This window comes from Nicotiana sylvestris, chromosome 3 (assembly GCF_000393655.2).
Source record: "Nicotiana sylvestris chromosome 3, ASM39365v2, whole genome shotgun sequence".
In the NCBI taxonomy this organism is placed as follows: domain Eukaryota; kingdom Viridiplantae; phylum Streptophyta; class Magnoliopsida; order Solanales; family Solanaceae; genus Nicotiana; species Nicotiana sylvestris.
This window is the reverse complement of record NC_091059.1, coordinates 228,501-241,641: the sequence shown is the minus strand read 5'-3', so window position 1 is coordinate 241,641 and position 13,141 is coordinate 228,501. Positions and strand designations below refer to the sequence as shown.

The 13,141-nt window shown below is 35.8% G+C and overlaps 1 protein-coding gene across 1 annotated transcript; it reads right to left on the bottom strand.

Annotated features, from left to right (window-relative positions):
* Positions 1 to 9,555: 9,555 nt before the first annotated feature.
* LOC104233098 (GDSL lipase-like) lies at positions 9,556 to 12,385 on the bottom strand. The gene is made up of 5 exons (XM_009786405.2): positions 11,925 to 12,385; positions 11,035 to 11,156; positions 10,733 to 10,963; positions 10,377 to 10,653; positions 9,556 to 10,169 (listed from the first exon to the last, which is right to left on the bottom strand). The coding sequence occupies exons 1-5, from the start codon at positions 12,187 to 12,189 to the stop codon at positions 9,907 to 9,909; spliced, it is 1,158 nt and encodes a 385-aa protein (XP_009784707.1). The 5' UTR covers positions 12,190 to 12,385; the 3' UTR covers positions 9,556 to 9,906.
* Between the last annotated feature and the right edge of the window lie 756 nt (positions 12,386 to 13,141).

The window sequence follows — 13,141 nt, the reverse complement described above, 5'->3', positions numbered from 1 at the left end:
CCGCCCATATAATAGAGGAGTGCACTTAAAGTCAATAAAGCAGAGGAATCCAACCATATCCCCAGCGGGAAACAACAAGAGTCCCAAACAGAGAAAGGAAGTACAAGACACAATGAAAAACAATGCGAAAAGAAATAAGCAGTCCGAGATCGGTGGTCAAAGGAGAATACAAGACAAATCGGAAGCAAAAAGATACCAAAGATTCACCAAGACATCAAAGCAACAGAACGCAAGGGCATGATCTAGATAAGATTTTGTAATTCATGGTCTAGTCTAGCTTTTTGTTTTTCTTTAAGCAGGGTGTAATAAGGAGGTCAGCAAGTAGTAAAAGCAGCACGCAAAAGCAATAACATCACAGTCCCATGGTAGTCCCAGCTACCAAAACTTCCCGAACTACATTGACCTGATTCCTTTATAGCCAAGGATATGTAGGAAACCTTTGAAGCAAAAGTTCGGTCAAATCTTTCAAAAAATGCTTCCCACGGAGTATTCGAACAGGCAAAAATCGCTCGTATTCGCTCACTTTATCTTTAGTTTTCGCACAAAGAGGGGCAGCTGTGAGCACGTGATTTTTGCCTCACGAAAACTACTCCAAAATAAATCAAAAAAATAAAACAGAATTCTCTTAGTATGTAATTTTTAGAATTTATGTGACATTTATTGGATAATTATTTGAGTATTGTCCGTTAATGTTTACTTGGTTAAATGAAATGAATACATGTTGCATGCATATCTAGGATTTAATTATGCATTTAAGGATTAATTAAAAAAAATCACAAAAATATGCATTTATCCTATTTTTGTCATTTAAATGTGTCATTGTGTGATTAATGTTTTGTCTTGTGTGTTAATGGTTGTTAAAGGGTGATTAATATTTTCTAAGGTTAATTTTTATTTTTATAATTAAAATTAGAAATTTAATAATTAGGAATTAAAGGGAAAATAGGAAAGAAAATTGGGTTGGGCCGTTTTAATTGACAAAAAATCAGGCCCAAAATGTGTAATAAATCAGTCCAAGACCAGGTCTCTCAACCGGCCTCCATACGACGTCGTGTGGGTACTATCAATCGGAGCCGTTGATCGAACAAATCAAACGATTCAGGGCAGCCCTGGTTTGATTTGAAACGGCACCGTTTCAGGTGTTCAATCTAAGCCGCCCATTTTCTCTGATCCAACGGCTCCCAGAACTTTGACCAAACCCGTAATCCCCACCCGACCCATTGCCCGGGCCAACCCATACCCCAACTAAAATCAAACGACACCGTTCCCCTCATATGAATTGATCCAGGCCTTTGATCTCAGTTGATCCAACGGCCATGGTCCATCCACCCCACCCATATATAAATCCTAAACCATACCCCACGCCCCCTAGGCCATACCCCCCCATTCCCCCTTTCGTCTCTGATATTAAGAGACCAGATGAACCCCCGCCTGTAACCACCGTCAACCACCCACCGGAAATCGCCTCACGGCGGTTCCGGTGGTCCAAACAACCCCACCTTAACACCCTCGACTCCTATTAACCTCCCCGTTCCAAATCCATAACCCATATCCCTCGAATCAGGCCCCAACGTCTCGAATATTCGATCGAAGGTTGGCCTGAAAACCCAACCGTCTCCGATGGTTTCCAAATCAACACCATAGCTTCTCCTGACTACCCTCGTCATAGATCCGGTAATGGTTTAGGTCGAATCATCCTAGAACTGCTCGAATCTTCATTCGAAGATTCGAGCCAAATAGGAACTGCCCAGATCCTTTTCAAATTCACACCAAATGACCCCTAGGCCTCCCTCACCCCCAAGTCGTCTTTTGTTCCCTTCGAATCTGCCCAGAAATGGTTAAACCCTAAATCGAAAAAAAATGAAACCCTAAAATGCCAAATCGTGGAATTTGTCCGATTAATTGAGGGATTGAGGTCTAAGAGACTTTAATCGAGGTATTCTCAATTGAGAATACTTCGAATAAAGTCTGTTCAACCTCAAAAGGTCCGAATCCAAGTTGAGCCTGTGTCCGTATAATTTTAAAGATTCAGAGGTATTTTTCCTACTTCTCTTTTGTATCCTACATGTATATTGTTACCTATTTCAGTAATTTGTGTAATTTTCCTATCTTTTTATTTGATTCTGTCTCATACCCGTTTATTTGATCAAATTATAAGCATTGTTTCTGTTTGTTGTGATTATTTACAATGTGTGTAATCGACTCGATTAAGTTCGTTACCGTTAATGCTGATTGAAACAATTTGTTTATCTATTTTGGATTGTTTGTTATAATTTGTTACAAGCATGTCCATTAATTGGTTTCATCAGTTAATTCACTCTCTCTTTTGTTAAAACAGAAAGTTTGTCAAACGTTTGTTGTGTATGTTGATCTCTAGGCAGTTAGTTTCAGGGCAGTGTCAATATACTGACAATGCTCCTGCATTTGTTTGATCTTAGTTCGAGTTTCAATTTCAGTTTAATTGTTCTACTGAGTTCTGTGTGGTAATATGTTTTATTCACGTTCAGTCTCTTAGTTCCAGTTTGAATTCAGCCTTGGTCATTCAGTTTTGATCTTCAGTCATCGATTAATAGGTTTGAAATATAGAGGGTCAATAATAGGCTGCTGAAAATTTTGAATTAAGGGCAGTAATATTAAGAGATTTTCAGGGGTGTTTGGGGAATAAAACAGTCAGTATAACACTTTATTATTAATGCTTTATCATTGAGCTATTAATTAATCCTAATGGGGAACAAAAAGGGAATTGGGACTGCTGAAAATAAGGGAAAAGATATCCTTAGTGGCTGATTGTTTAGAAAAAGCAGTTTTAGTGTTATTTGAGTGGGAATTTCTGATTTTTAAAAGGGGAAAAGGGGTCTGGACAGTGGTCAAAAAAGAAGGATAGTAAGTTGTATAAGAGGGGGGAACTTATCTGAAAGAAAAAAAAAGAATGACACAGAGAGAACAGAAATAGAGAGAATAACAAAAGAAAGAGAGGAAATCTGCATTTGAATCTGAAAAAGATATAGAAAGAAAAACAGAAAAAATAGACATAGAAAGAAACAGAAAAACAGAAAAAAAGAGGAGAATCAGACAGAGGGGAACAAATCTGAAACAGATAGAGAAGAAAGAAAGAAAATCTGAAACATTGTTTTCTTGAATCTGTCCGGGTTTGTTTGTTGATATTGTTTGGTTTAAATCTGAAATTTTCTTAAATTTCTGTTGCTGTTCGTCTGGTTTCACGGGTCTTGTTGTTTTTCTCAAATCTGCTGAGTTATTGGTATATTCTGCTGGTTTTGTTGTTGCTGCTACTGCTGAACTTTACCTCTTTCACCCTCATTTCCAGGTACATATCTGTAGACTCATGTCATGAAAAGCTTCAATATTGCCAGTAAATGAAATCTGGAATTTCAAATATGTCTGTTGTTCATCTTAAGGCATTAGTTGAGTTTAATTTTTTTATTAACTATTAGCTTGTGCTTGACATGCTGATTATTAGTTAATCATTCCCTTTTGAAGTTCGTATAAGCGTTGTAATAATGTTATCTATTTCAGAATTTCATTAAGTATAGTTATGTTCGAATTGTCAAGATAGGTAACATGGCAGAAAGTTGGCCATTAATTAAATCTTGTGATATTGTTAGCTAAGTATAGAATAGTATGGAAATATCAAGAAACTATACTACTAGCCTATTTTGTCAAATATCCGATTTTGTTTAAGGCTAGATGATGTTAGTTGTATTTTGTTCATATATGGCGTAATAACGGTTATGTGTATAACCATAGTGGAAAGGTAAATTGATATAATCCGTTACGTTTACGATGTTGGAATATCACGAATGGTTCAGATGTACAACTACGTTACATGTAATGTCATCTTGTTAAATCGATTTGCAAATTAGTTTTTTTTATAACAAATAGCCCAATTACTTTAAGAATGCGATCAATTCATTTCTTAAAAAATAGTATAAAAAATAATGTCAATAATTTTTACAAATTGTAGAGTTAGTATTTGCAAATAGCTCGCATAGGCCGAGAATAAGAATTGGTTTGATTATATTATCCCAAACTCCATCATCGTAAGCAAAATTAACCAAATAATTATAACTTTGGACTAAAAACAAGTAGATGAGAAGGAGGTGGGATTTACAAATACGAATTGCCGCATTTAAGTCAAAGATATACAAAAATAGAGTTCGCTTTAGATGTAACAATTCTTCAAAAACTATTAGTTTGTTTATCAAATTAATTCTTTTCCTTTTTGCAAGCAATTCGCATTTTGAGTATACGAATACCCGAGATGTGCAGTTCGCTATTTAATCATACAAGAGGGACGAAATGTTCTTAATTTTATTCTAAGCACCATTTCGAACATAAGTTTATATATATAATAAAAATATAAAAATATTCTCAATCTTATTGTGTACACGTATGCGTGACACGATTCTTTACATTTATAAAAAAAATAAAAAATAAATATATAATACGAATATACGTACGCGTGATTCAAAGAAGGGTCTATAATTATAAACAATTTAAGGCGGTAACGAAATCATGTAACAACAAAAAATGTATTTAGTAAATCGAGATAATTAAGCCAAGTATAAGAACGGTTAAGCGACCGTGCTAGAACCACGGAATTCGGGAATGCCTAACACCTTCTCCCGAATTAACAGAATTCCTTACTCGGATTTCTGGTTCGCAGAATAACAAACAGAGTCATATTTTCCTCGATTTAGGGATTAAAATCGGTGACTTGGGACGCCATAAAATTCCCAGGTGGAGACTCTGAAACAAATAAACGAATCCCGTTTCGATTGTCCTTTGATTGGAGAAAACTCCTTCGCACCCTCGCGGGGGCGGAAAAAGGAGGTGTGACAGAACTTACGTGTACGAGTCCATGACTTAGGGAAAGATGGAGTTGTGGCCGGAATGATATCCCTGGTGGCAACAACAACGAACTGCTCCATCCATCCACAATTTTTGTCGTCATCCATGCTAGTGAGTAAAGAGTGGTGGCCACGTTTGCTAAAGTTTATTATTCCCCCATGGAAAATCTTGGTGGATTAGATGTTCATCATACGAGCCAAGGTGAGCTCTTACCTCGTCTCCTAGCACAACCACCGTAGACAGGCTACTGTCCACCATACAGAAAAGCCTACTTATGCCAAGCAGACTTGATTTCGGCAGCAGAACACAAAGATCACGGGGTCAAGTCCCCCGCTAAATGAGAATGGGCCAAAAGTGAAGGGTATGTATAAACGTACATAAAACCCTTCTTAGAGAAGGTTACTCGCTCTACCAGTTCAGGAGTGATGATGTTCAGGTCATGGAAACCACAATCCTCTTTCACAGTAGGAATGCTAGAAGGACAAATGGAAGAAGGGTATACGCCAACAGCCCATGTACGAGAGCTTGTAGAAGGAATTTTCTCTTCGAAATCATTGGTTGTGTTGAGTCTTCAGGGAATGATGGTGCTCACCGTCGGAGGGGTATCATCATTGGTGCTTTCTTTGTTTTTTTAGAAAACTTGAGTTCTTGGAGGAGGAAGCCATGGTTAGCAAAAGGTAATAAGAGTTCTTCGAAAAAGAAGATTAAAGAAGAATGAAAGCAAGAAAGAGTTGAAGATAAAGAAGTTGAGAGAGTTTGAAAAACTATAAAATGTAGAAGAGGAAGAATGAGGCATATCAATAAAGGAATAGGCGGCTAAAATCGTGGCCATGATTACCTCAAGAACCGGCGAAAGAATTGCTAAATCATAGAGTGAGGCCTGTTCGGGGCATTAAATACGGAGAGACGTACGTCTAATCAAGCATCAAAAACTTTTCAGAAGGGATCAATAAATTTCCTGCCAAGAAAGGTATCTTCACCAACTTTTCAATGACACAGAGATATGCCACCAAAAAGGAGGGGGACTATCTGTATAGGGTAAAATCGGTTCGTAGTAAATACTCGATTAATGGATCAACACGTGGAACCGGAGAAAAACAGAAAGCGAGGCAAGTGAAAATCAAGATCGGGGACAACAACTTCAGTTGGCACCGGACAAACCCCGAAGGGAATATTTCTAACGAAGACAAACGAATGTTTGTCACCCGATGACATTCATTGAAGAATATTCTTCAGTATTAAATACATAATTCATTATAGAGAATTGCCTGCCGTTACACATTCATCAATGACCCCCATAATTGTCATTTATGATGGGGGTTGATCTTAGGACCTTGTTCCCTAGGTGTAGCTATAAATAATGACTTCAACAACCATTGCAAAGAGGGAAATTTTTGACAAACTTATGCTACACATTATTCTAAACTCAATAGTACTCTATTTTCTATTTATTGATATTCCTATTGTTGTCTTCGGAAGCGTCGCTCCTGGAACCAAGTTATTTGTTGTTTTATCTCGATTTTAAAGCTAAATTTTGTATTTTATTTTATTTATTTATTTATGGTTTTGAGATCAAATCGATTCGCTTATCTATAAACCACGTTATAAATTCAACTGTACTATGTTACGGGTAAACACCAATACAATATTAAGGAGAGGCAAGTGTGTATCTGGTGGAATAGTCGATGTGTGCACAATAATGGTCCGGATACAACCATTATAAAAAAAAGAAATACATGTCTTTCCTAAACTGCTTGTTGCTAATCCTTGGATGTTACAAAAGCATTTTATCTCCCAAAATTTCTCAGTAAGTTTTCATGCACCTCCTACGAGAGTGGTTTTCAAAAAGCCAGTAACCAATATATTGTTGTTTTGAAAAAGGTTATTAACGGTTATTTAAAAAGAATGAAAATAAGTTACTTTAATTTAATAGAGATTTTATTATTGGGAATATCGTATTGACAAATGAGATGATAATTGAAATTTATCAAAACAGTATGATTTAATATGTTCAAGCATATCACAATTTAATTTAATTATTGATCGCGCAACACGCAATTACGATTACTGGTTTGTTATAATACTATAGGTCAACATCCCGTTGGTCAAACTATATGTATAGTTGAAGATGGCATGACTGTCCTAATTTCTTATTATCATTGGAGATTTATTAAAAAATGTGTGTATACATTCTTTTGTGTGGTGAATTTAAGGAGACCACCATTTCAAGTTTTTGAATTAATTTCACATAGGACAAGAAAAACTATTGCACTTCTCTTCACTGGCCTGCCCAATTACCCAGAATTTGAATTAAAATTAACGTTTATGTAGTATTCAATGTTGGAAGAATATATTCTTAAAATTCAAGATTTTTCTCTATATCTAGTACAAGCTAGAAAATTAGATAAGAAAAAACATACACGTTCCAAAAGAAATGAACATGTGTGAAGCCCGATTCTCGACTACCTTTCCAGACCGATATACTTCTTCCGGTCCACAATAAGTTATTAATTTATTTTTTTATTTTGGTCCAAAATAAGTGTCCATTTATATAATCAAAAAAAATTTAATTTATTTTTTCAAAATTACCCTTATGTACGTATTCCTAAAAAGTCTTTTACTCCTCACATTAAATTATGCTGCAACATTTAGTTAAGGACAATTTAGTCACACTAACTAATTTTTGTCTAAAATTTAATATTTTCTTAATGGGTGTGCCAAAGTAAATTGATCACTTATTATGGACCGGAGGGAGTAATAATTTGGAAGACGTGTTAGACTTTGACGAAGTAACCTTGAAAAAATGGTGAAGACCTATGGAAACCAAATTAAGATTTTATGAACTGGTAATTAATTTTTCCACTAACTAACTTATAAAATCCTTATAATCTAGGGATTATAATTTATTGAAAAGTCAATTGTTAAATGAGAATAAACTTCACAAGTTAGATGAAATACATGCACATCCCTTGGGAAGCTCAAAAGATTTAAAAGCATTAACCATATCCGAAGATTTTCACTGCCGATTCGATCAGATCACCAAATACTTTAGTATTTAAATTAGGGGTGATAATTTGAGCCCAAACTCATCTAACCCGTCCAGAGATTAATGGGTTGGGTTACAAACATTTTAGCTCATGGGTTAATTTGGGCTGAGTCCAAGTTAACCCATTATATTTTATAGTCCACTCTGATCCAAAATTTTTTTCGACTTACACATTTTAAGGTAAAAGACTTTTTTTTATGCAAGATGAGCATGGTTCTAAAACATTGGTCAAGTTGGGCGGGTTGGGTTATGACCCATTGTTTAGCCCATTTTGACCCAGTACATCTTAACCCAAATACACTTTGGACTGGGTTGGACAATAACCCATTTATTGACCTAACCCATCTTAACCCGCCCAAATTCAGCCCAACCTACCCATTTGTCACCCCTAATTTAAATGGTGTTCAACTTGAAAATGAAAACAACATTCCAATTGAAGATCAAAACAGTACACAAAGATTGCTTCCTTTCTCCTCTGAAATGGCTTCTCTAAACTTATTCAAAAATAAACTTATGCAGAAAAAGGCCAGCAAAAATCAATTGCAAGACAAAGTTAATAGACTTAAAAACAAATATAAGAATAATGTTGTTAAAAGAAGCGCCTTTTCGAGGCCTCACAATTTATCTGCTTGTAGTTCAAAACAATATTCAAGTTTGGTTTTATACGGAGGAAGTGCTGCTGACCTAGAAGATTGGTTCAGGCAAAACCCTGAGTTGGTTAGCAAGGAGCAGAGACATGAAATGCTGATAAAGTCACACTCCATGAAGATTGCTAGGGCTGAACAACAGCTAAATGAGATAACATTGATGGACGAACAAGTGAATTTGATGGCGGATGCTGTGAAAGCTTCTCAGGAATGATAGGGCAGATGTTTTTCCTATTTGTTTTAAATTTTGTTCTTTTCTTCTGCTTTTTGGGTTTATTTTGTTGTTCTTGTGCTTCTTTATCTGGCCCTATAATGATGTGGTGAAGTGTCGAGGTGATTATAGGCAGAAGCCTTAAAATACTATTCTACTGTCTTCTTCTTTTTTTCTCCTTTTGCCTTTGAGTTGTGGAAGTTGGATTAGATTTTCTTGGTTTAGGAAGTTGGTAGGCATGCCTTAGGCCGAATCACATAAGATTTAAAGAAAGAAATATAATGATATTACATTCTGATCTCACAAAATGTAGAAAACAATTGGGTATGTGTATGCAATATTTCGAGCATTTTCCTTATACATTATCATTTTCGACAATATTTAAAATAGGAACAACTAACATTTTTTTCTTAGATTCTGGTTAAGAGCTACTTTTCCCTTAGGTTATTTAAGCAATGTATCTCTTTTACTAAATTGCCCGCGCCCGTGCACATGCCAAACATAGCTTACAAAAGAGGTCCGACATGAAAAAGATAATTTCATATTTGTTTACATGTTTAGTAGGACTGAGAAAAAAGGTAATTTCACCAAGCTGACTAAATATTAACATATTCATTTGCAAAACGTAGTTGTACAATTACATCTTTGAGCTTGCTTCCACGAGAATGAGAAACACAAAACAATCAAATTATTCGTGTTCATATTGGTGGTGCCACTAATACAAAAGTTGATGCTTCAATTGGATAAAATTTTGGATTTTAACAGTTGCACAATTGATAACATATATAACTTTATCTTGGTATCCACTAAAAGAAAAGAAAATCTAGCATTAGAATCAGAACATAACGTACCAAGTTAAATCTAGAATGATCAATGCAAATGAATAGAGAGGAAGGGCTAGCCTTCTGTTATTGCAATGCGAAAGGTCAACAAAATAAGAATCAAAGACAACTAAAATTCATTTTCTTAAAAAGAAAAGGAGAATTTTAGAAAGGTATTATAAGTCTGGACTTGAAATTTACTTAGCTGAACTTTTGGACAAATAAGTCTGGACTTAGAAATAAAAAGGCTTTATTGCTAACACATCTTTCCTTCTAACACTAGGAAATTTCTGCAGCTGCTGGTTCTCTGGATTATATATCGACAATATCAGCTATAGTTTGTTTCTCTTTACCAAAAAATAGGTCTTGAAGAGTATAAGGTCCAACAGAGGAGGATGGTCCATCCCAGAGTGCTTTTGCAAATTGTTCATGTATGCCTTCTGTCGGGTGAAATGAATCAAACCATACGTAGTCTTTGGCATTATCGCAAATCTCATATTCTTTCGTCCCACCACATGTATTTTCACCTCCATAAGGTCCTGTTCCACAGCAAGCCTTCACTCCTTCCTTAAAACCTAATAACGCAACAATAATGGCGAATTATTAACAACAATAAACTCAGTGTAATCCAACAAGTAGGGTCTGACGAGGGTAGTGTATATGCAAACCTTACCCCTGTTTTCTGAAGGTAATGTCAAATTATTAGTTAACTCAAAAGTTAATTAGTATAATGCCATCCGTGAGCTAGCTAGTAGGCGAAATGGTAGAAAGATGATACATACCATACTTTGTGGGATTGTTAACTCTATCGAGAAGCCAATCGTAGAAGTTGGAGTTGCAATACTTAAAGCCTTGCAGTATATGTTGAAGGCTTGTGAGGACCATTGAGAGAGCATTGTTATGAGCCAATGCAAGATCAGAAGCAGCGTCAAAACAACCTCCTCCCGCTTCTTCATTATCGTTATTAGCTCTTGGATTTAGAGCTCTGAGAGCTGGTAAGCATCCCAATGGCGACAAGCTTAAGAAACCAAATTTTCTGGCGCCTTTCTCATACAATTCCTTGTCATTGAAATACTGTACATAAGTACAATTTTAACCAACAGCATAGAAAGGAAAAAAGATATTGCTTGTAGTTTACTTGAATTGCCTGAGTCAAGTTGCCAACGACCATCCCTAAATATTCTTCAGGACCGTGGAGTTGCTGCATCGTTTCGTTACCAAAGTAACCCCCCATGTAATCGTTACTTCCTATACTGATGAAGTAAACTGCTTCCGATATGACTTCCTCTGCTTTGGCTACTCCCAACTTTTCTGTTAGTGATTTCCGCACTTGTTCAAAGTACTTTAATTGTCTCTCCAGATCAATAACCTGATATTTTATAGTAAGGAAGTAATAAGTATACTGTTAATAAATGGAGATGAAAATGCTGATGCCCATACCAAACCAGGATGAGTAGTAGAAAGAACTCCAGCTCCTCCAGAAGCAAAGTTAACTCCATTGCTGAAATCAGCAATATGTGGTTGCAGGTAAGGAGGAATTAATGGCAACTTTGCATATTCAGCTGCATCACCATCATCCATTTTTAGGAAATTATATATATATAGATAATGGTGACACAATGGATTAAAAAACAGTTATTTATCCATATTATCTACTAAAAATGGGTTGGATAATGAACTTCTTAAAAATGGGTCAAATATGGATAAGATTCATATTATCCACTTGTATAACCAATGAGTTTAACTTTATATTAGCAAAAACTCAAATTGAGGGTTCCTCAAGTTTGAGAGAGTAGTAATTATCCCAAAAAATGATCATATTCAAGAAGTCATGGATATCCATATTATCCACTAGTTAATCCATTTTTATCCGTATTAAATATGAGTTGGGAAGGGGAGTCTTAGAGCAACGGTCAAGTTCTCTCTGTGTGGCATAGGTCACAAGTTCGAGTTGTGAAATCAGTCACTGATGTTTGCATCAGGGTAGGTTACCTACAACACATACCAAGTCACTTGGGGCGCGACCCTTCCCCGAACCCTGCGTGAACATGAGATGTTTTGTGCACCGGACTACACTTTATTAAATATGTATCGCGTCGGATATTTTACCACCCCTATGTATAGATCACATAATTTCTTAATAACCCCTTTAAGATCAGTCAAAACAAATCTCAAGTCCAAATGGGATTGATGTCATGCCATTTAACAAAAGAAAAAAAGCCACTTTGGCTTACACATATCAAAGTAATTAAATTCTTTTGCGGATGTGAAACTTTTCAACGTGCTGTATTTCTTGAAATTGTAGAAATAATAGTTGTTGGTCATCTCACCTATGAAATCAACGATGATACGACCATCGGAGAAGCGACCAGTGGGTTCCTGGAAAAAACCATTCTGGGCATATTGTTCATAATTGGCTCTGTTCTCAGGAATGGTTTCAATATAGTTGTTGTTTCCTGCATCCACTGTGGAGTCTCCGAAGATGAACAAGCCTGTTGCTGCTGCCTCAGTGGAAATAAATAGAAGAATAAGAACAAGAAGAGTTGTCATCACAAAGAAATATGAACTACTAAAGTCAACTTTCCTCATTGTCATTGCAAAACTAAAAGAAAAAGCTGAAAAACTAAGGATAATCGATCTTTGTTGTTAAGTATTTATAGTAGACTAATTATCAACAGTGTTTCTTTTGTTCGTCAATCACGAGCAACAAGCTAATCCCCCAACTTTGAGATTATCAATATTTGAAAGTGCAGACAAATTAACCAGTGACAGAGAAAGGTACTATATTATAAGTAACAATGCACTGGTTGTTTTATTGGGTCATCACCTAGTATATAGAATATTGCCGTTTTCCTTTTCCACTAAATCCAACTAATTAAAAGTTGGAGACTTGTAGGTAACTTTAGTTGACCCACCTACTATGAGGAGCCATAAAATTCTCATTTTCAAGGAGAATGAATTCACTGCACTTCTTCTCTCTCTCTCTCCTGCCATTTCCACTTATAACTCTAATTCTCCAACTGCTACTGGATTTCAAAAGGAAAAGAGCACGAGACAAAATATATGGAGGGAACATAATACCTGACCTCGTCGAAAACTAATTAAGTTAGAATTGTACATACACAATTTTTAAAAGAGATGGTGCAAAGATCTGTGGTGTGTGGATATACAATTGTATGTATAATTATTTTAATTACTTCTTTCTGAATTAGATGTACAATTCATGGTATACAAAAAAAAAAAAAAAAAAACACTTTTGATTTGCATTACGCGTGGCTGCAGGAAGATCATTTGTGCCTTTGTTTTGCTAGGAAGCTGCTCAAATTCATCATACCACATCTGTCCTGCAAAACTTCAATCCTTCATTACTCGGTGTGAAATTAGCTTCTCTGAAGCAATGTTGAAGCTGCACATATTCCAAAACCTTCAGCTTACCTTAATGCTTTCAATTACTGAGATAAGATTCCAAATGGCGGGGCATGAATCCAATTAGCTTTAGATTCAGCACTATTGTTAGTTCCTTCATTGAAAGGTGATGCAAAAGCTC